Below are 22445 nucleotides of genomic sequence, written 5' to 3'. Positions count from 1 at the left end.
ACCGTAGGACCAGATCAGACCCCATTTCTCCCTAGTGCTGCTTAACGATTGCAGGAGTGAGCCAAATCTGTGCTGCCTTCCAGCCTAGGAGCTGGAGCACTTCACAGATGTTAATGAATTAAGCCTGACAATGCAGTCAGGTCCCCGGGGGAGGAAGGTAGGATGGGCCCCCACCTTCCAGCTTGGAGGCACAACGGCAGGGCTCAGACGCTCAGAGTGCTGGGTAAATTATTAGCAATGTGGGAAGAAAGCCCTGGCTTCCACCTCTGAGCTATAATCTCAGGAACGCTTGCTCAATCTAATGCCCTGGGCTATTTTTTTTTGGCTGTTTCCCCTGGGAGCAATACGCTGCCCTGCCCCTGTGTCTCCCATGGCTGGTCTCCAGGGCAGTCCAGGATGTCTGATGGACTGGGCACCCATGCCCCCTCCCTCACCAGTTTTGCCCAGCGATCACTATGCCAAGCAGTCAGGACAGAGTGGAAAATTTCCCCTCTCCACTGGCCGCATCTCCTACTCGGTCAAGCCTAACTAAATTACGCATCGATTCTCATGCCTTCTGCAAGGATGCCCAGCCCTTTGCTTCTTCATGGGAACAGCTCCCTTGAGCATCTACGTCCTGCCCTTAACCAGCTGGGCGGCTCTAGCTACTGATTTTTCTGGCCTGACCTCAAAGGAATGGGCAGGAGGGTTAAGTGTGGGGTGGGCACTGAAGATGGAAGGTCTGAGATCTCCTACAAGCTCAGCCCTTTGGAGGTCCCTGGTGCAGGCTGGGCTGCAGCAGCAGCTCTGAAGGCTGCCCAGCTGGCACAGAGTGGAGGTGCTGCCTGCCCGATGGAGCCCAGGAAGCCCCTGAGGTGTCACCACCACTGCCCCGCAGCCCCATGAGCCCAGAAGAGTCCAGCCACCTGCTCCCGCTCTCCCTTGTGGGCTGGAAAGGAGGCAGGGAGGGCCAGCTGGTGTATCGGGGGCAGCTCCGGGGGCAGCTCCGGCAACTCGAGTGGCATCAGCGCCAGGGCTGCCTCCGCGGGCCCGGCTCCACCGCTCGGCTCGGCTCGGCTCGGCTCGGCTCGGCTCGGCTCGGCTCGGCTCGGTTCGGTTCGGTTCGGTTCGGCTCGGCTCGGCTCGGCTCGGCTCGGCTCGACCCCGCTCGGTTCGGCTCGGCTCCGCTCGACCCCGCTCGGCTCGGCTCGGCTCGGCCGGGCGCCGCGGGACGCCATTGGCTGCGGCGGGCGGGGCGGGGCGGGGCCCCGCCTCTGTCGGGCAGCAGCCGCCGAGCCCTGCCCGGCCCGGCCCGGCTTCAACAGGCGGCGGCGGCGGAGCGGGCCGCGGCAGGCAGGGCAGGCAGGGCCGGGCAGGGCCGGGCAGGGCCGCCGGGCACCCCGCCGCCCCCCCCCCCGCCGCCGCCGGCAGGATGATCGGCGTCAACAGCATCAACAGCAGCGCGGGGCGCATGCGGTCCCGCTCCATGTGCTCGGTGCGCTACGGGCGCAACTACCGCGGCGTGGAGACCTTCTGCTACGGCTGGCCCCAGCGCTCCCGCACCCTCAAGCCGGTGCTCTACACCGACCTGGTGGTCAGCCGCCTCCAGAGCCGCCGGAAGAAGAAGCCGGTAAGCGGCGGGCGGGGGAGCGGGGGGCGCCGCGGGGGGATGCGTAGCGCCCTGCGCTCCGGCGGGGACACGGGCGGACGGACGGAGGGACACGCCCGGACAGGCGCCGGCCCGCCCGCTGCGAGTGCCTCAGCCCTGGCGTGGATGTAGCGAGCAGCCAGCCCCATCTCCCTCCCCTGCCTGCTTTCTGCGGAGACGGGTCCCCTCAGCCCCCCTCTGCCCCAGGGTCCCCGTCTCCAACCCTGCTGTCCTCCCCCCATCCCATCCCGCACGGGAGTGGTGGAGCAGGGCAAGACCTGGGTGACATTGCGCCGCTTACGATGGCTTGACAGCAACGCTTGCTCGAAAACATCGCTGCGAGAAGAATCCAGGACAGAGCCGTACCGCTGGGACCAGCCCTCCAGCTTAGCATAAGTGACAAGCTCTGCGGGCTCCCAGCCAAGGGCTGCGCTGAGCCGTGCCAGCCTGGCCAGGGCAGACTGGCACCCGGCTGGGGCGTCGGGGAGAGCCGCAAGGCAGCGCAGAGGGGCAGCGCCGCAGCCCCGGTTCCCAGCCGAGCGGAGCTGGAGAGGAAGGAGTGGCTGCCTGGGCAAAAAAGGGCTTTTTACTGCCAAGAGCTTGCTCGCTGTGAGCCAGCTTCCGTTTTGGAGGTGTTAGTCTGGTGTGCATCGGTCCTAGGTGGGGAGAAGCGAACAGGCTGTCTCTGGGCACATCCTAGCTCGGTTGGGTGCCTGCCTCCAGTGTAGCAGCGAGAGAAGAGTCCTCACCGGCTCCCGCGTTGCAGACAGGCTGGGGCAAAGCAGGCAGGGGTACCCCAGAGCCGCCTGAGCCGCCCCTGTGGTCAAAACCAGCCCGGTGGGGACATCAGGGCCGTGACAAGCGGCGATGCTGTCATAGCGCAGTACGGTCTGGGGGCAGCATTAAGTTGTGACGCACTCAGATGGAAACATGCAGGAATGGAGATGCTCGGTTGCTGCTTCCCGCGCTGTGGGGCTGCGCTGGGAGGGATAGAGGGGTCTGCTGTCCTGGGGATGGGCAGTTGGCTGGGCAAGGAATGTTTTAAAAGATGTTGGTGCAGCTTATGATGTTGCTGAGTCAAAAGCATGGGGCAGGATGGGCAGCTGTGCCCCGCTGCCTGCTATTGCTGCCTGCAGCAGGGCGGAAGGTGATGCATAGGACACTGTCCCCGTGGCAGCCCACCCAACGGGGAAAAAAGACTGTCCCCAAGTCACTCTGCTCTGTGTGCACGTGGGAGCCCCTCTGCAGTGGAGGGGAGGGGGGGACACAGGGTGTGTGCAGCAGGGTTGATGCGTGCCAGGTGATGAATTATTCTGGACCATGGGTTGTACGTGCTGGGCAGGCAGTGGGGGTGGAGGCGGGGCGGGGGCTGTGAAGGTGAATAAGGGACCTGACATAGATATGATATACGTCCCTGATCTGACGGTGCCATTCGTATCTGCGCAGCTGTGGGGTCTGGGTGCCTGGGGGACCTGACGGAGCTTTGTGGCTGGGTGTAGAGAAAGATATTTTGCTAAGGAAAAGTTGGGGAAAGCCAGCAATTGAGCTCTCATGTTGAAATGCTGCCAGGCACGGAGAGAGGGAGAATGACTGCAGGGAGGGCGCTTGGTGGCTGTGAAGTCTGTCTTGTAGAATGTCATGCAGCCGTGGCTGGTCACAGGGCTGGCAGGTGGAGGGGGAACCTTGACCTGCACAGGGCATCTTGCAGCGCTGAGAGCTGAGCACTGTGTTGCTTAGCAGAGGAACCAGCAGACTGGAAAGGGGACGTGTCCGTAAGAGTTATGGTCCGTAAAAGAGGCACCCCAGAAAGGGTTAAAACCCTCTGCTGGATGCCTGAATTCCTGCCTTAACCCTCCTCTGTTACTTGAGTGCTGGGCTACAGCCCTCGGTACAGCCCAGTCTGTGCCAAAACTGTGTCCAGGCCAGCTTGCTGCCCGGCTCCCCAAACCAGCACTGGCTCTCCTCTCTGGTCTGCTCTGAGCTGGGGAGCTGAGGAAGGATGTCTTCTCCCTGCCCTGCTTGCGTAGGGCCATCCGCAGTGGGGCTGGCGCTAAGGCTGGGCTGGAGCATCAGAGCCCCCTGCCTCTTGCCCAGTGCAGCCCCCCACCCCTCCTGTTTGCTAGAGCAGGACTTGGGGACGTCCTCTCAGCCTGCTCTCGGGAGGGAGGGCACCAAAGATAGATGTTAGAAATCCCGTTGGGACAGTATATTCCTAGGTCTCTTCGGCTTTGTGCGTGCTTAGGGCAGAGCTGGCTGGCCCTGCGTGCTGCAGCAGTGAGCTCATAACCCGGCGATGACAAAAAACCCCAACCACGCTTGGGGTCGGCTGCGGTGGCACGGGGCCAGTGCCCTGCTTTCTCTTGGGCAGTGCTTGCAAGTTCAGAGCTGCCAAGAGGTGCCGTCCTTTCAGCCTGGGGGAATGAATCCACGGAGCAAAGACAGCCTGAAAAGAGGGACCTGCTGAGTGATGAAACTGTTGTCTCTGGTCTCTGCTGATGTGGTTGCAGGCTTCAGGAGCCTAACCACCTGTGCTTCCCCAGCAGAAACGGTCTGTGCACTAAAGAGCCTGAGTGGACTCACGGGCGGTAGTACTGCCACGGGACCAGAAAACCAGGATGGGCTTTGTGGCTGGAATGCATCTTCTCAGCTAGGACTTGGGCTGAGTCCACCAGCTTTGTTCCTGAGACCGGTGTCAGCTGGGGGTGGCATTTAGCCAAGCAGAGTCTTGGCAGGATTTAAGTGTAGACGTGAATTTTTGCATTGCCCTCTCAATCCCCCCCGGCCCCCCTGTTTGCCTCTCATCATCCCCCCGCACAGGAGTGCTGAGCAGCCCCTGCTCCCCGTCTCTGAGGTGGGGGTAGTTGGCAGCTCCTGCCTGCAGTGGGCTTGTGGGATGCTGCCGGGGCTTGTAGCAGGGCGGCTGGAGCCTTCTGAAGCCACAAAGCAGTAGAGCCTTTGAAGTGCGCGCGGACAGTCCCAGAGCCCAGGTTTTTGTAGCGTGGTGCTCTGCCGGGCTGTTCTCCGGCACTGTGCCACCCAGAATTACTCTCCGAGCATCTTCTGACTCGTTCACTTGGCGTTTAGCAAGCTCTGCGTGGGGCTGGGGGTCTGGGGGCCTGGGGGCTGTGGTCCCCTCCGGTGCGGTGCCTCGCCCTGTCCTCCAAAATCCCCGGTCAGCTGGCTCACGTCTCCCTTCCTTGGGGCGCGGAGCTGACCCCTCTCCTCTGTATCACCACTGAGCCGGGTGAAAGCCAAGCCACGCATGCCGTCCTGCCTGCTCTTTCCGAGGAGCTTTTCTGCAGTTTCCAGTCTCCACTTCTCTGTGCCAGTTTTCCAGTCTCCTTTTTGTGTCTGTTGGTTCTCAGCATCTCTCAGGTGCGTCCCTGGCAGTGAGTAAGATCCCTTCTCTTCTGTTTCCCGTGGCAATTCCTTATCACCCACATTGCTCTGAGACGCCTGCTTCTCCTCCTGCTCCGCTCCCAGGTTGTGTTCTGCAGGACTTTGGGTTGTTTTTTTTCTCCCAGGCTCTTCTCTAGGTCTCTTTGCAACCTGTGCTCCTGTGGCCGCCCTGCTGCCAGCCCTCCGGCGGGTACCCCCTGCTCACACCTCAGCATCCTGCCCCTCTGGCACCAGGGGCTGCACAAATGGGGCTGGGGTCTAATCTCCCCTTGGGCACTGAGGCCATACCCCCTCCATGAGGCTCCTGTCTTCCTAGGAGACAAGTGAACCCCGCTTTCTGCCTGCAGATCGGGGCGATCCCTTTCATCCTCTGAGAAACAAGCTGATGCTGCTCCAGCGTTTCCCCAACAGGGAAGTGCAGGAGGAGCTGGCTCCCCGCTCTGTCCCGGCCTCTGCGCCTCTCGGGGGAGTGATGGATGTCCCGTCCCCAGACACCGCTGGGGCCTGTCTGCTGGCCGACTTTCCCGGGCCCCTGCACGCCTCCAGTTGTACTTTCTCAGCCACCAGCAAGATCTCTCAGCAGCAGTCTCCGGCCCAGTGATGGATGTTGACAGCTGCCTGAACAGCCTGTGCAAGACTCGATTATTTTCCTCCGAGGATGATGCCTTCCAGATCTTGCTCCGAAGCCCTCTGCGAGTGCTGTGTTGAAACCCTCTCCGGAGCCTCCCCGGCTGCAGAGCCGTGCCAAGCTGGCTTGCACCCAGCTCAGACCGGACAAATGCTTGGGAGCAGGGCCCTGGAGCATCCCGCTGCAGGCAGGCTCAGCTTGTTCCTGTGCTGAGATGCAGGCAGTGGGTCCTGCCTTGCTCAAGCTGGCGGTGTTCGGGCTGGCAGGGAGGGCAGGGTGCTTGGAGGGAGCTGGGGAAGGGGTAGGGACAGGCCACAGCCACCCCAAGCAGCAGCAGCCCAGCAGTAGGCAAACGCCCATCCTGCCTCGACCAGCCATGAGATCTTTTGAGGTCTTAATGAATGACGATGTGCTGGTGTCTCTGCAAGTCCAGGGCCAGCGCCCTGCTGAAGTCTCTCACAAAGCTTAAGCATGGTCCTGGGCAGTCTTCCATGGGAGCATCACATCGCTGTGGAGCACTGGGTGCTGCCACGAGCCCGCCTCTGCCAGCCCAGGACAGGCGGGGAGGTCGCTGGCTGTGATGTGTCATGGCATGGAGCTGCTGGAGGCGCTGGGGCAGGCTGAAGTCCCACCGAGCAGGGTGCAAGCATGCACCATCGAAGTCCAGCCCGAAGGCTTGCTCTCCTGGGGCCTGGGCCTCCCAAAGGCCATCCCTTTGGCCAGCCTGGGACACCCTGGAGCAGGGAGAAGTGGATCTCCCAAGGGATTGGAAATGCTTGGCGCGCCTTGCTATCATGCTGCTAATGCTGTGCCACTGTCGTGGGCAGGCAGAGAGGGAGGGGAGGAGAGGGGAGACAGCCAGGTCCGTGCCCCAGCACCGTGCGCAGAGTGTGCATGGGTTTGCCGGTCCCGTGGTGCCCAGGAGAAGGCACCTGTAGCCCTGGCCAGGCCAGGACGGGGTGGACCAGGATGAACTGGCCTAGGGCTGCCTTAACCTCCAGTGCCCCTGAGCCGGCCTGGCGTGCTCCCTCCATCCCCAGAGCAGCTCCCCTGACCTGGCATCACTCTCCAGCTGATCCCCTGCTCTTCTCTCCACAGGCGCTGTACGGCTCCATCAAGAATGAGAAGCTGCAGTGGGCCATGTGAGTATCCCTCCTGGGAGATGCTGCCACCCGGTGCTGGGCAGGCAGCGGGGCCACCCTGCCGGCATGGGGGGGCTTCCTTGCCCCTGGTGCCCTCCCCGGTGGAGCATCACCCTGCCCTGGAGGCCCCATCAGCCGTGATGCTGCAGGGCTGTCAGGACATGGGATGGGATGAGTTGAGATGGGATGGGATGGGGGTGCCTGGAGAGCTGTGGTGGAAGTGTACCCCTGGCTGCCCTCAGCACCTCGATGGGGACCGCTTCCCCGGCATGCTGGGGGAAGGCTGCCTGAGGCCAGCTCCCCACAGCTTTGGCATTGCTTTGTGCCTTGGCGGCCATGCCCGGGGTGGGAGCGGCCAGGCTCTAGGGGGGCCATGGCTGTGCCAGGGCCCCGCAGGGTGCCTGTACCCTCGCCCACAGCTGCCATCTCCAGCAGCAGGAGCAGCAGCGCCCGCGCTGCAGGGATTAATCAGCCCGGCGGTACCGCCAGCGCTGAGCCAATGCGCTCGGGCTGCTGCCATGGAGACGCCGGCAGATGCTGAGGGGTTTAATTAGCAGCGAGCGGGTCTGAGGGAGGGGGGAGGCAGCAGCTCTGGGCTCCCACATCTTCCTGCCAGGTAGGGGGAGCGGCACCAATGCAGCCTGCCCGCAGCAGCCTGCCCGCAGTGCGAGGGGCCATGACCTGGAGCCTCCCCACTGCAGGCTCCCTGCAGCCCTTTGCTGGTGGCTCTGAGCCCCATAGCCTGGCTGCTGCCCTGAAGGAGTGGGGACAACAGCCTGGGTCTCTCTTTGAGGGAGTTTCCCTCTAGACCCTCTCTCCTGCCGGCTCCTGCCTGCGAGCCTGTACACCATGGGCCAGGGGGGCTGTGGTGGTGCCAAGCCCCAGGGCACTGCTCCTCCACAGCCCCTGGCTCATCGGCTTGACCGGCACCCATCCCAGCCCTGTCCAAAAATGCACCTCGCTCCCTGGGGCAGGCAGGGCCCCCCACCCTGAGCCAATAGCAGACACCCCCATGCCTTGTCTTTCGAGGGGCCAGGCAGCACGTCAGCTGCCAGCCTAGAGGGGCAGGGGCACAGAGGCATGACTGGGTTTGGGGCGCTCTCCAGTGGTGATGGAAGACTGCTCAGCCTGGTCTGCCTCTCCTGGCCTCTGTTTCAGAAGCCAGGCCTAAAAGTGGCACCAGAAAGTGGGAGGCTTGGTATTTGCTTTTCCCAGCAAGGTAACAAACCCTTTCCCCACCCAAATCTGTGCCTGGCAGAGATGAGGAGGAGCTGAGAAAGTCCCTCTCGGAGCTGGCAGACCCTAACCCTAAGTCCATCAAGCGCATCAGCAGCTGCAGTAACCCCTTTCTGGACTTCTCCCAAGACTCCAGCATCGCCACCTACAAGCATGGACTGTTAGTGCGCAAGATCCACGCTGATCCCGACTGCAAGAAAAGTAGGTGCCTGGGGAGCCTATGGGAGGGACTCGGGGCGAGGGGGCACTGGTGAGCTCCAGAAACCCTCATGGGCAGTGAGGCAGAAGGCGCTACGTGACATCTGACTGTAGCATCAAGCCAGCCTCCAGCATCAGTCCCCTGCGCCCCCTCTGCCCAGCTGTGCCGGGCATAATTCAGCCCCCAGGCTGGGGATCCTGAAAGCCTCTCCCTGCCCGTCCGCCCCCACCATCAGGACTGGGCAGAGGCTGAGACGGCGGCAGGCAGCGCAGCCCTTGCCCACGGCGCTGGGAAGGGGGCATGCAGGGAGGTGGGGTGGGCTCCCTGGGGGATGCACCCCTGCCACTGGGTGGTGGGGACAAAGGAAGGTGTCCTGTGGTGCCCCAAACAAGCCGCACAGTGGGCTGCTGCTGCTTGGGTGCCGCCAGGCACGTTCACCGTTTCCACCGTAAAATCCCCTCTAAGCCCTGGCCGTCTAATGCTGCCTTGATCTGATTAGATGCAGCCGCCCTCCAAAGCCAGCATTACCTGGCGGGCAGCACCGCCTCGTCCCTGTCCCTGAGCAGGGAGGCAGCGGTGAAGCCGAGCGCGAGCGGCGAGGCGGGCGGTGAGGCGGGGAGCGCAGCGGCGCCAGCCCCAGGAGGCGGCAGGCAGCCCCCCTGCCAGCAGCACCATCTGCTAGCCACGCGGCCGGCACGGGCTCAGGTGCGCAGGGACAGTCCTGGCGTGCTGCCCGTCCCCGGGGTGGGGTGACGTGCGCCGTGGCAGGGCTGGCTGGAGGGGGATGGGGGCCGGGATGCCTTTCCCCAGCTTGGCACTAGGCTGATGTCTGGGCTGCTCTCTCCTCCTCGGCAGCGCCCCGAGGGAAGCGCGGCTGGAAGCCCTTCCACGCCATCCTGAAGGGAATGATTCTCTACCTGCAGAAGGTAGGCAGCAGCGGGGCCGCCTGCGTCCGTGCCAGGGAGAAGGATTGTCCCCAACCCTGGGGGGAGGTCATGGCAGTCCCCACAGCAGTGAGAGAGGGGCTCCAGCACACGGCATTGCAAAGCCTGGCCTAAGCAGACTCAGCACCATGCCTGCTTGAGCTGTTGTTTGGGGACCTGGTGGCATCCCTGTTCCTGGGGTGCTTGAGCTCAGCCTGGGCAGTGAAAGCGGCTGCTGACTGAGGGCCCTGCACGCAGGGGCTTGGCTGGGCAGAGGACGCAGCGGGGCCTTTGCGCTGGGCAGGGTTTGGGCTGCGAATCCAGTCTCCTGCAGGCACATGCGCTGCCCAGCTGCCCCGCAGTGGGGAGCAGCCACCGTGCTGTTGCCAAGCCCATGCACCCGGGTTGTGCAGCCTCTCCCCATGGGTATAGCCTCTCCCCATGTGGAGGCAGAGCCTCCAGCAGCTTGGTGGAAGGTGATGTCCAAGCCCCACCGCTGCAAGCGTTCGCCTGCAGTCCCCACAGCCTTGTAGAGCTGACTCATGGTGGGGTGCCCCTAAGCTGGCTCTGAAACACCCCGTGATTCGCAGGAGGAGTATAAGCCAGGGAAAGCGCTGGCGGAAGAGGAGCTGAAGAACGCTATTAGCATCCACCATTCGCTTGCCACGCGGGCGTCTGACTACAGCAAGCGACCCAACGTCTTCTACCTCAGGACAGCTGACTGGAGGGTCTTCCTCTTCCAAGCACAGTGAGTCCCCCAGGGTCACCGGCTGGGCTCCACGCTGGGGCGCAGGGGCTTGTCCGACTGGGGTGGAGGGTGGGATGGGGCTTAGGGCCACATTGCTCTCTCCTGTCCTGGCCCTTTCTGGAAGGAAAGGAACCCGGTGTCAGTGCTGTGCTTTGCCCAGCTCCTCTTCTTCCCACCCCGCTCGCGATGGCCTGAGTCGCTGGGGGCAGAGCCCCAGGTGGTGTGGCTGGCCAGGGCCAGGCTGGAGGGACCTGGATCTCATCTGCAGGGCAAGTTCCTCTGCCTGTGATACGGATAATGCCACTGTGGTTTGGCCTTTCTCCCCAGGAACCCCGAACAGATGCACTCGTGGATCACGCGCATCAATGTGGTGGCAGCCATGTTCTCCGCGCCCCCCTTCCCCGCAGCCATCGGCTCCCAGAAGAAGTTCAGCCGCCCACTGCTGCCCAGCTCGTGCACCAGGCTATCCCAGGTGGGCTGTGGCGTGGGGGCAGCCGGGAGCATGGGACAGACCCCCTGGGTGTGCTGGTGGCACTGTCCCCTGTGGAGGGACTCGTGGTGCCACGCGCCTGGCTGTCGCCCAGTGGGGTACAGGGCCGAGGGAGCATGGCCGGGGAGACAGGGAGCAAGGGGGTGCTGAGGCTGGGCGCAGGCAGCGAGGTCTTGTTCCTGGCAGCGGGGATGGGAGATAGGCGATGGAATCAGACCATGGAGGAGAACGTGGTCCCACACCACGGCTTGCAGGGTCCTGCCAGGGCAGGGGGATTAACTGGTGCTTGCGCGTGCCAGGGCAGTTATTCATAGAGCAGAAAGGATTAAAAAAACCCACCAGCCTAGTTTTAGAGGGGATTAAATTCTTCTGCTTTAAGACTGCCGCCAGCCCCCTGTGAGGTGGGAGCAGATTGCCCCCAAGGGCCTGTGCTTTTGCCTGCCATTTAAGAAAAAAAAAACCACCTAGGAGCAGAAGCTGAGATCCGGGCTGGACCTAGGAGGGGAAAAACCTGTTCTGGCCCTGGCCAGCTCACACTGCCAGAGGGGCAGAGCAGAGGGCAGAGCGGGGCACTGACATGGTGCCACCCTTCCCCAGGAGGAGCAGGTGAAGAGCCACGAGACCAAGTTCAAGACGATGTCAGCAGAGCTGCTGGAGCATCGCTCCTCACTGCCCGAGAAGAAGGTGAAGGGCAAGGAGTACGAGGAGCTGAAGCAAAAGGAAGAGTACCTGGAGTTTGAGGTGAGCTGGGAGAACCCCCTCTGCCCCCAGCTCCTCTGCCCCTGCCTGCTTGGCCATCCTGACTGATGGGACACCCCCCTCCCCGTCAGCTGAATTGCACTGTGCCACTGCCGTGCTCTGGGACTATGAACATCCCCCCCCTGCCCTAGGATGCTGGCTGGGCTGGAGGGACCACGAGCATCCCCCCACCCAGGATGCTGGCTGAGGGGCAGTGCCCAACTCACCAACCCCTCTCTCTGCTGCACTGTGCCCCCCAGAAATCCCGCTACAGCACCTACGCCATGCTGCTGCGCGCCAAGCTGAAGGCCGGCTCTGAGGACCTGGCAGCGTTCGAGTCCACCCTCTTTGATGCAGCGGGCGGGGAGGACGATGGCCTGAAAAAATCCCGCTCCAGCCCCTCGCTTAACGCGGAGCCCTGCAGCACAGCCACCAAGGTGAAGCGTAACGTCTCGGAGCGCGCTGGCCGCCAGCCCCCCGGCCACTCCCAGAAGTCGTAAGCGAGGGGCATCAGCCACCCGTGCTGCAGCTCCGTTCCTGTCCCCCCGGTGCCGGGATGGAGGCCACATGCCTGCCAAGACCCTGCATGAGTCCATCCGTCTGCAGCACGAGCTGGGGGGGGTGACAGCCCTTCCCCAGCTGCCAGCACCAGCCAGGCAGGGCCACGGCCCCTCCGCCAGAGACAGTGGCAGAGCGGGATGGTCCCCGGTCCTTGCCCGCGGGAGCTGCCCGCACTGTCGGCCCCATCAGACTCGTTCCTGCCCCTCGTTGTCCTGCGCTTGGCTGCAGGACCCAGTCCCCTCACCCGGGGAGGGGGAACAACCGAAACCCACCCACTGGGCTCAATTCTTCAGTGGTTAAAAAAAGGAAAAAAAGACAAAAATGCAGCAAAACAAAGCCAGCGGTCGCTTCTCCTCCAGCTCCATTGTGCCATGGGGGGCAGACAGGAGGGGGCCAGCCCCAGCCTGTCCCCTCTCCTGGGGCTGGTGGCCAGAGGAGCCAGGGTGATGGCACCTGGCCCCCTCCCTGCCACCCCAGCCACCTCTGCACCCTCCCCGCTTTCTTACAACTTTTGAACGGTTTTTGTGATACAGTTTTGCACTTTTTAGTACCAGATCAAGCTGACCACCAGGTTTTTGGGGCTACTTTTGATGCTTTTTGGGAACTGTTTAAAGAAAAACAAACAAAACCACAAACCCAGCCATGTCCTGTAGGCACTGCACTCTGGGGCGTGAAGGTTTTTACACAGACTCAGGGGGAGACCCAGCTCCTCCCCTGAAGCAACCTGAGCATGGGCTCCTGCGTGTGCTGCTGCCTGCGCCCCAGCCCCGCTCTGCCACCAGCAACCCTTCGGAGAGAGACAGCCCCATGGCCACCGGCACCAAGGAGGCAGCCTTGGGATGGCAGCACCCATTGTGCTGCATGGTGGGGATGTGCTGGTGCTTCATGACACCCCCCCCCCGGCTCCAAGGCGAGGGGCAGGCTGGGGCAGCCCCCACCACCCCGGGGTGGGCTGGAGGATGCTCATCCGCAGCGAGGTGCCAGTGGTGGAGCGTGGCCACAGGAGCGCCCAGGGTGCGCAGGGAGGGGTCGGGGGACAGCAGAAGGGCTGCAGGCGGGGGCTGTCACACACGCTGTTCTCAGCCACCCGGGACCTGGCTGGTTTCAGCACTGACTTTACGAATGTGTCAAACTTTTTATTCTGCTCTTTTGAGTCTATTGCAAAAAAAAAAAGAAAAAAAAAAAAAAGAAAAAATATCCACCCTTGCCCCAGGCGGCTTGGGGGAGAAAAACCTTTGTACAGCTTCTTCTCTCGGTTACTGAAGTAAAACTTGCTCTTCACTTCTTGTGTGCTCTGTGGTTTCGTCCCCTGGTTGGGGACAGCCCCAGCACGGAGGGACGCTGAGGAGGGGCCGGCAGCTGCCTTCTTGCTGCCGGGCTCCCAGCCCCAGGCAGGGCGCAGGGGGGTTAGCGCCCTGCCTGCTCAGGGCTGGGGCTGGAGAGAGGGAGGGCAAAGGCTAATAGAAACTCTGTCCCTTTATTCAGAAGAGGGACCATTAAATAAGAGCAGAGAGGGACAGGAGCCAGCTGTGTCCCGTCCCCCCGAGTCCAGGCAGCTGGGCCCCAAGTCCGGAAGGCACTTGCGTGGGCAGGGCAGGGTGGGGGGCGATGCGGCCCCCCTGGGTGGGTGCGGGGGCTGCCGGCCCCTCAGTGCACCTGCGGCTGCTGGCTGTGGGGCAGCTCGCCTCCCTGTCCTGGCTTCAGGGCCAGCGCGGGCGCCTGCTCCTCCTCCACCGACTCACTGCCATAGGCACTGTCTTCCTTCAGCTCTGCAAAGCAAGCCCCAGGTGCTGTCAGCGATGGGGGTTTAGCGGGGGGGAGTGGGGACAATCCCCAGCCCCACACTCCCTGTACCTGTGCTTTGCAGCTTCTCCAGCGCCTCTGTTTTGTGGAGCATCCTCACGGCCTTGCGGAGCCCCATGGAGTCCAGCGCCTCCAGCAGGCCCCCCAGGCTGCCCCCCGCCAGCTGCGGAGAGAGGGCACTGAGCGGGGCCGGTGGCCGGATGGGGAGGGGGGACGGGGGCACCCCGGCCGGGCACTGACCTCGTAACTGCGCAGGAGGCTGATGCTGGGCGAGGGGGTGTCCTTGTAGGTCTCCACCAGGCTGCAGAGCCCCAGGCGCTTGGCCAGCTCGATCCAGTCCGACCCACTGCAGTCCTGGTTCAGCAGCTGCTCCAGCCCCTGCAGCGCCTCACTGTCCAGCGACAGGACCTTCCCTGCGTGGGAGAGGTGCCTCCATCACGTGCTGCCTGTCCCCGTTGCCAGGAGGGTCCTGCCCTGCCCGGGCATGGCACTTTCGTGGGGAGAGGGGCTGCTCACCTGGCCAGGGGGCAGTGGGCAGCTCCACCTCGGGGCCCTGCTGGGAGGCCTGCAGCAGGATCTCCCGCACCTGCAGGATGGACACACGGACATGAGCATCTCCCAAAGCACCGGCCAATGCACCCCACCTCTCTAGGCCATGGCTTTCCCCGGGACACAGCAGGCACCGGCATCCTACCAGGAGCATCTCCTGGAGCTCTGCCCCATCCCTGCCGTGGCCCCCATGGAAATGCTCCCAGGGGTTTGCCCCCCCCCCAGCCACACACCTTCTGGCTTCGAGTCAGGTCTAGGGGCGTGTGGCAGCGGCGCTGCCTGTGCCCCGCCTGCCCGTGCCCCTGTGCAGGGGGCTGGGGGTTGGTGCCGTGCTCCACGGCTGGCTCCCCCAGCTCCATAGCCAGCTCCTGCTCCTCAGGGTCGGCATCCGTGTCGCTGCTGGCCTCTGACGAGGACGGGCTGACGGGCTCGTCGTTCTCACACAGCACGTCTGCCCCTGTCAGGGAAGGGTGACTGAGCCCCCAGAAGGGCAGGTCGGCCCAGGGCGCAGGGGTCTGCTCTGTGCCCGGGCGCTTCCCAGCACGGGCAGCCGGGGCTGCGGGGAGGGGAGGGAGGGCAGTGCCTTACCGGCTTTGAGGAGTAGTTTGGTGAGGGTGGGGGAGCCCAGGCCAGCAGCCAGGTGCAGAGGGGTGTTCCCAGCAAAGGTCCGGCTGTTGACATCTGCTCCCAGCTACGAAGAAAGGCCCAGGGCTGTGAGGATGGGCTGCCTGGGTGCTGCCCCCCCCCCCCCCGCCTCCAGCCACCCCTCAGACCACAGGGGCCCCGAGGGAACCTGCACCCCATCCCCATCCCCCAGCCACCAACCCACCAGCCCCTCTATACCTTCTTCACCAGGTGGGTGGCCATGTTCAGGTTCTCCATCTCCACGGCCAGGTGCAGCAGGGTCCTCCCACCCTGCCTCTCCACCGCATTCACATCCGCTCCCTTCCTGACCAGCAGGTCCAGGCAGGCCAGATTCTTTGCCTTCACAGCCAGGTGCACAGGCAGGAGGCCTGCAAAAGGGGGAGAGGCTCAGCAGCCCTCCGGCTGAGCCCACGACAGCACCATCGGGTTCCCGCCCATCATCTCCCAGCCCCACTCACCATGGAAATTGGGCAGGTGGAGCAGGTAAGGGGCAGCCGAGCCCAGGTGGGCCAGCAGCATCCTCAGCATCTCTTCATCGCCAGCCTGGAGCGCCAGGTGCAGCAGGGAATTGCCGTAGCGGTCCAGCAAGGTGGGGTCGGCATGGGCTTGCAGCAGGAGCTGGACCACTTGGGGCTGCTTGGTGATGACTGCCAGATGCAGCGGCGTCTGCGGGACAGCAGCACCCCCTCAGCAGCGCTCACAGGAGGAGCCGAGTCCCGCAGCACTGTCCTTGCCAGCATGGCTGCACTGCTCAGCCCTGCAGCCTCCCTGCAGCGGGAGCCGCATCGAGAGCCCCTGGGATCGGGAAACAAGAGCGAGCCCCAGGTAGAGGAGAATCGGCTGCTCTGGGAAACATGTACCTGCTGCAGGTTGTTGGAGATGTTGATGATCTGCTGCCTGGGGATGCTAACAATGACCTCGATCAGCTGCTTGATCACAGCCGTCTGCTCATGGATAATAGCGAGGTGCAAAGGCCTGCAGAGACAGCGGGATGGCCCCTGGCTCAGCTCCACACTTCTCCAGGTCCTCCCTGCCACCTCCCACCCCCCAGAGTCCCCATAATGGCTCTGACGGCCAACAAGGCTCCCACGCTCTCCCGCCAAACCCCTCGTGCGCTCACGTGTCTCCGTTCTCGTCCTGCGATGCAGCCAGGTGCCTCTGGACCGCCAGCAGCATGCGGGGGTCGGCGGTGACCGAGTAGTCAAGCAGGGCATGGGCATTGCGACGGGCCAGCGCCAGCATCCACAGCTGGCAAAGCTGGGCTGGGGGGCAAAGCAGGACGTCACCTCCAGGAGCAGCAGCCCCATCCACCCTTCTGCATCCCCCCTCGGTCGTGGAGGAGAGTGGCACCCACCCCCAAAAGGTCCCCGACCTGCGCTACCTCTCCCGAGTGATGTCCCCCTGCCCTCGCTCCAGCCCAGCCCCCTCCTACCGTGCTTCTGCAGCTCCTTGCAGTACACGCTCTCCGCAGGCGCCTGCCTGTCGCTCCCGGGCCCCTCTGCCTCGGGGCCCTTCATCTGCACACCCCCCTGGTAGCCCCCCACGGGGTGGGGGCCGGGCGAGTAGATGCTGTTGTAGGCCAGCCCAGGGGAGTAGGGGAAGCTGAGGTTCCCGCCTACGGAGCAAAGGGGAGGCCGGGTGAGGCCGGAGGGGAGCGGGGAGCCCCCAGGGCTGGGCCGCGGCCGCCCGAGCGGGGAGGGGGAAGAGGCGTCCCCACTCACCTCCTCCAGAGCCGAAGCCCCCGGCCCCCCCGCCAGCACCCCCCATGTGCGAGCCCCCGCCAAAATGCTGGGGAAACTGAGGCAGGACTTTCTTGCGCTTCCTCTCCACTTCTTCCTTATCTGTGGGGAGAGAGGGGCAGCGGGGTGAGGGGCAGCCCTGGCGGCGGGGGGCACGCCGGCCTGCCCGGGGGGTGCTCACCTTCCACCACGGGGTAGTAGGTGAACTGCTTGGAGTCGCTCACGTCGCCCCCCCGCTTCCGCTTCAGCTGCAGGAAGACGGTGACGGGACGGTCGATCTTGGGCTTGTGGTAGGGGGGCGTGCGGAAGACGATAGCATACTGTGGGCAGGACAGACGGACATGGGGTCCCGCTCCTCCCTGGAGCCAGGGACAGGACTCCCCTACCCTGCATGGCACCCACCTGCCTTGGGACACGGCAGGACACCCCCCCGCCTCCCCTGTACCTGCTTGTGCACATCAGTGGGGGAGAAGTCCCCGAAGGCCTGCCAGCCGTTCTCGTCATCCTCGTAGAAACGCACCTCAATGTCATCTGGGGAGAGAAGGGGCGCTGGCACCGCCTGTATCCCCGACCCGGCCAGGCTCCGGGGACATAGACCCCCAGCCGCCCAGGGGCCCCAGATCTCTCCCGCCACAGACCCTCCGGAAGGTTTCGGCTGGAGGGAACGGCTGTTACCTTTCTGAACTTTATCACACAGCAAGTAGACCTCGTCCCCTCCCCGCACCGAGCCTGCCGTCTTATCCATCCGCGAGATCTTCAGGTTGGAAGCTCCTGGGGACTCTGCAGAATGAGAGGAGGCGTTGGGAGCCGCCATGGCAGACACAGCATCCCTTATCTCCTTACCCCATCTTGCTCCATCCCTTCCCCGACCCGGCCCCATGCTCACTGCTGTCATGGATGGGGTCTGAGATGACAGGCTGGAGGGCCAGCGTGAAGTTCCCATTGCTGTCGCGGAGGTAGGCGGTGAAGCGCAACCGCACGATGCTCAGGTCCATCACCTTCTTCAGCTCTTTCGCCTCCAGCTCGATCTCACGCAGCTCCGCTTCTGCCGGGGCAGGGGGAGATGCCATCAGGCTGGGCAAGGGGACAGGGCTCCAGGTCCTCCTGCCCGTCCCCCACCAACCCCCCAGCTGTCACCCCACAGCGGGTCCTCGCTCCCCCGGGGCACTGAGTCCCACCGAGCCCCCAGGCTGCCCTCACCCGTCGGCAGATGGCTCCTGTTACGCATCTTCTGCTTCTTCAGCTTTTCCTTCATGATCTCCATCATGTTCTTCTTGGTGACGTGGAGCACACCCAGGTTGCTGAACCTGGAGGAGAAGAGGGATCCTGCTGGGATCTTGGGAGTGCCCTGGCTGGGAGCAGCCGGTCCGGGGGGGCACACAGGCTCCCATGTGCTGAAGGGAAGAAGCTGAGCAAAGCACAGAGCGGTGCCACTCGGGGCAGCGGGGGCTCAACATGTGCAGGGCAAAGACGAGCAACCGCGGAGGGGAGGGAAGGAGCCCAGAAAAGAGGTGGCTAGGAAACTCCAGGCTCCCACAGGTGACAAGTCCAAAGCAGGGGACCAGGAGAGCTGGAGGCCAGAGGGATGCAGATGGGACCAGGCTGAGCCAGCAGCCAGGGCTGGATTTACAAGAGCTAAAAGAAACTTCATATGCAGCAGTAAAGTGTACGCAGCTCCAGCCCCTCCTGTCCCACTCCAGCAGATGACCCAGGGAAAACACCCCCTTCTCCAAACCGGGCTGCTGGGCCAGCAGTGTCAGGGCACACGGCCACCCAAGCAGCCAGGAGCTTGCCTGCTCCTGCCTCAGCAGCTGCCTGGGCAGGGAGCCGCCTGCCAGCGCTTACTGAATAACCCCGCGACTCAGGCTGGCTACAGAAGTCATCTGCAAAGCTGGGGAGCTGCAACCCCGAGGACAGAAGCCCAAATCAAGCTGCACGTTCCGGACCCAGAGCTGGGCAAAATGCTGAGGGGACAGAGCTGTACCAATGACCTTGTCTAAACCCACTCCTGGCCCCATCCAGCAAACCCGGCTCCTGGATGCACTAACCCTTCTTTTCTCCCCAGCCCATGAGCTGCAGACAGCCCCCCAGCCACCCCACGTAGGCAAGAGGCCACCCCGGGTCTCCCTCCGCACGTACTGAGCCGTCATGTCCTTGGGTCCCACGATCGCAATGCAGTTGCCGGCTTCGTTGCACTGCTTGCCCACCAGGCTGTGGGCATGCACGCGGGGAGGGTCACTGTGCGTCACCAGGTCCACCTCGATCCGGGCCATCCCTGTGTAGTTGCAGATCTGTGGGGAGAGAAAGGAGATGGGAATCAAGTACAATATCCCAGGAGCCTGCAGGACTCTCCGCAACCCCCTGCTATCCCTCCCCATGGCCACCACCCCTCCTGCTGCAGCCCTCCCATCCCTCCAGCGCCAGGAAACGCGCAGAGCTTAATATACAGGTCACATCTTTCCTTCGAGGCACCCTCCTGGTGCTCGCACACACCGGCCGAACACACTGCCCCGTCCCCTCCCCAGGGCAGCGCTCACCTTGACGGTGGGATAGGTCTTGCGCCCTTTCTCGCTGGATGCTCCCGGCAGCCCCCCATGAGAAGGGCCCTCGCAGCCGTACCGAAACCGGAACCCTCGCTGCGGAGGCAAAGAGGGGGTCAGCCAAGGATGGCCCAGACCTGACGCCATGAGAGCAGAGAGTGACAGCTAAGCCTGCCCTTACCTGGGTGACGTCCTTACCTGCTTTGGCTGCTCGATGATGACAAGGTAGGGACCTTCCACTGGAGGACAGAGAGGAGAGAAACACAGGATAACCAGAGCACTGGTGAGAAACACAGGATAACCAAAGTGCGTGCTCCTAGTAAGGATGCTGGAGGTACAGGGATGGTGCTGAAGGTGAGGTGACCCCTGTCTGTTCCATGGGGGTGCTCGGGGCCTCTGGCCCCTGTGCTGTCAGAGCCCAGCCGGGAGCAGCGGTCAGAGTGGCAGGGAGAGGAGAGAAGGGCCAGAGGATGCTCTGGCACTCGGGGAGTGGAGAGCCCCTGGGAACCCAACACAGCCCAACCTCCAGTCCCTGGTAGACTGAGCAGCAGGGGCAGACCGAACAGTCCCCGTCCCGGTGGCACGGGGCAGGGATTCCCAGCCAGCCCACAGTGGGGCCAGCGGGGACACAGCCTGTGGTGCTGCTGGGAACTACGAGGCGTGAGTCAGCCTGCTGGGAAACCCCGCTGCAGCCGGGGACCCCCGGGAGGGCACTGCCAGAAGGGCCCTTACCGGTCTCCATCAGGGGCTCCTTCTGCTCCATCATGTGGGAACTAAAATTGAAGTCCTCGTAGTCAATCCCATCTAGGCACTGGGTGACAGGAGGGAACGTGAGTGTGATCAGTGTGTTGGGGCTGAAACCCCCAACCGTCCTGGGGGGCAGGGACAGTCCTCATCTCCCACCCTGGGGAGAGGCAGACTGGCACAGACCCGCATTGCCCACCTTGGGGGGGAGGGGCAGGTACAGATCCCCTGTCCCTCCCGGGGAAGAGGGGTGGGCAGGTGCGGACCCCTCATTGCCCACCCCTGGGGGCACCAGCAGACCCACTTTTCCCACCCTGGGGGCAGACACAGACCCCCCATCTCCCATCCCGGAGGCAGGTACAGACCCCCCCATGTCCCACCCTGGGGGCAGACACAGACCCCCACCTCCCACCCCCGTGGCACCTGCAGACCGCCCCATTGCCCACCCTGGGGGTGGACACAGACCCCCATCTCCCACCCCGGGGGCACCCGCAGACCCCCATCTCCCACCGCACCCCTGGGTCAGGCACTGCCCCCAGCCCAGCCCCGGGGCCGGGGCCAGGCAGAGGTTCCCCCCCGGGGCCGAGCCGATCCGCGCCGCACTCACGGGCTGGAACTGCTCGTCCATGATTGCGCGGGGCCGGCCGCCGGCCTGCGGGGAGAGCGCGGGGTGAGCGGGGACCGGCGGCGGCAGGAAGGCACCGCCGCTCCGGAAAGTCCCTAGAAACCCCGCCGAGCCGGGAAATGACGGGACCGCGCGTCACCGCCCCGCCCCGCACCGCCGCGGCCCGGGGCTCGGCTCGGCGCGGCCCGGGGCCCGGCACGGCTCGGTACGGCACGGCCCGGGGCCCGGCACGGCGCGGAGCGGGGCTCGGCTCGGCGCGGCCCGGGGCACGGCTGCCCTTGCGCCCGCCGGCGGCTCCCCCGGCCCGGCCCGGCCCGGCCCGGGGGCGGTGGGACGGGCTGTCTCCTCGCCGCCCGGGAGTTTTGGGCTCCGGGCGGGCTGGAAATCCCGGCGGCCGCCCGCCCGCCTCCCCCGGCTGCTCTCGCCTCGGCGCTGCCTGGCACCCCCGGAGCGCCCGAAGGTCCCGAGCTGTTCCCCCGGGAGCACGGAGGGGTTTGCCCCTTGCTGTCTCCGGCCGTCTGCCCCGCTTCGGGCACCAGTCCCCGTTGACCAGCCATCCGCACCCTTTCCCAACAAGACCTGCAGCGCAGCATGGCTGTGGCTGAAACCACCCGGACCGTGCCATAAAACCCGGTGGCAGCCCCTGGGGCCTCCCAGGTCCCTACCCCGCATCATCTCACCTTGATGATGTACCTCCTGCACCGGGATGACTCCTCTAAGCCCCCCGGACCCAAAGTGCTGCCTCAAAGCCCGATGTCTCCCTCTTGGGCAGGGGAAACTCTCCACGACTCCGCAGACCAAAGCAGGCGCATGGCACCCCCTCGCCAGGCACCCAAAGGGGGGCTTTCCCACTCTTGCACTGCTCCAGTTTCCACTTACATGGCAGCCCCTGCATCCTTCCCGCGAAGGTGGCCTGAGAGAGGCATTTGCCATCGGTGTTTCCATTCCCTCTTTCCCGCTAGGAAGCATTTGGTTTCCATGTGGGAGCGGCAGTCCCAGAGCCCTCCGTGGGAGCATCTCCTGCCGCCCCAGCACCCAGTGCTGCATGCTCCCCGCGACCCCAGCAAGGCACCGCCAGCAGCAGGGCCCCTTCCCCATCACCCACAGCACTCGCACCCTCCTACTCACCGGGGAGGAAGAGGCTGGTCTCAGCAACCCGTCCAGCCCCAGCATCGCCACTGGAACTGCTGGCTACCACAGACGAGGGTCCCGCTGGGGTCAAAGTCTGCCTGACCACAGGAAACCACTGGAGACTTCTAGCAAAGGGGCAGGATCAGAGCAGAGCCTCCAGGCACGCTCTCTTGCTCCACATTTCTTCTCCTCCCTAAGCAATGGAAAGAAAAAAAGAAAAAAAAAAAAACGTATCTGACTGCACGGTGCCCTCATACCATGAATTTCTGAATCAGTGGTTGCTGCAGGTCCCGCTCAGGGGATTTTGGGTGTGTGGGAGAAGAGGGGAAGGAAGGGGATTGTTCAACCCGAGCGTGACTCATATTCTTCAGAAGCTGAAAAGAGCCTTTTCAAGGAGATTTTCCAGCCACTCAAGTCCTCCAAAGGGGCTGCCCTGTGGCCCCAGGCCTGAGGTTTTCCCTGGCTGGCCTACCACCTGAGCCCAGCCCAGCTCCGGCAGCCCCTGCACAGCCTGCCTGCGGGATGCAGCCCAGACAGCGGTGCAGCCCGGGACGTGGCGTCCGAGGGACCTGCAGGTGCAGCAGGAGGTGCAAGGAGGGTGAAGGTGGAGATCCAGCACTGCGAAGCGAGGTGGGACCTTCCTCCCGCCGTTCTGCAGGGGTTTCCAAAAGCCTGGAAGCACGGACACAACCCCCGCTGGCCTGTGGGAAGCAGCACGCACTGCCTGCTGTCGGGATCCCGCCAGACATCCGGCCTGGCAGCCTCAGCCTGCCACCACCAGCCAGCCACCTCATCTCCTGGCACACATTTCCCAGAGAGGTGAAGGAGGGGACAAACATCCTTCCTCAGTGTGCTGGGAACAGCCACCTCGAACCCTATCCACTGAGTCTGGCTGGGGGAGCCCAAGCCCAAAGATGCTGGAGAAGAACAGACTGTGCCCCTTGAACAGAACAGATCCCCTTCTCCAGTGCCATCAGC

At 64.0% G+C, this 22445-nt stretch overlaps 2 protein-coding genes across 2 annotated transcripts in view; one reads left to right on the top strand and one right to left on the bottom strand.

Moving 5' to 3' along the window:
* The window catches only part of PSD (pleckstrin and Sec7 domain containing), a 35273-nt gene extending 22301 nt beyond the window's left edge, over positions 1-12972 (top strand). The window contains exons 10-16 of the mRNA XM_075154511.1: positions 6753-6796; positions 8055-8233; positions 9087-9157; positions 9745-9902; positions 10230-10374; positions 10990-11133; positions 11391-12972. Coding sequence (XP_075010612.1) covers positions 6753-6796; positions 8055-8233; positions 9087-9157; positions 9745-9902; positions 10230-10374; positions 10990-11133; positions 11391-11630 — 981 coding nt within the window. The 3' untranslated portion in view covers positions 11631-12972. The remainder of the gene's footprint in view (positions 1-6752; positions 6797-8054; positions 8234-9086; positions 9158-9744; positions 9903-10229; positions 10375-10989; positions 11134-11390) is intronic.
* NFKB2 (nuclear factor kappa B subunit 2) lies at positions 12813-22156 on the bottom strand. Its single transcript, XM_075154512.1, has 23 exons — positions 21465-22156; positions 20319-20363; positions 19700-19778; positions 19166-19206; positions 18965-19063; positions 18567-18718; positions 17628-17734; positions 17314-17472; positions 17103-17207; positions 16873-16958; positions 16609-16747; positions 16410-16529; positions 16121-16303; positions 15809-15950; positions 15549-15663; positions 15147-15354; positions 14887-15056; positions 14632-14734; positions 14277-14500; positions 14011-14080; positions 13735-13907; positions 13546-13657; positions 12813-13460 (listed from the first exon to the last, which is right to left on the bottom strand). Exons 1-23 carry the CDS (start codon positions 21507-21509, stop codon positions 13339-13341), a joined length of 2799 nt encoding a protein of 932 aa, XP_075010613.1. The 5' UTR covers positions 21510-22156; the 3' UTR covers positions 12813-13338.
* Positions 22157-22445: the final 289 nt, after the last annotated feature.

This window comes from Calonectris borealis, chromosome 7 (assembly GCF_964195595.1).
Source record: "Calonectris borealis chromosome 7, bCalBor7.hap1.2, whole genome shotgun sequence".
Classification (NCBI taxonomy): domain Eukaryota; kingdom Metazoa; phylum Chordata; class Aves; order Procellariiformes; family Procellariidae; genus Calonectris; species Calonectris borealis.
Note: the sequence above shows the minus strand (reverse complement) of the source record. Positions and strands in the feature narration are given on the sequence as shown.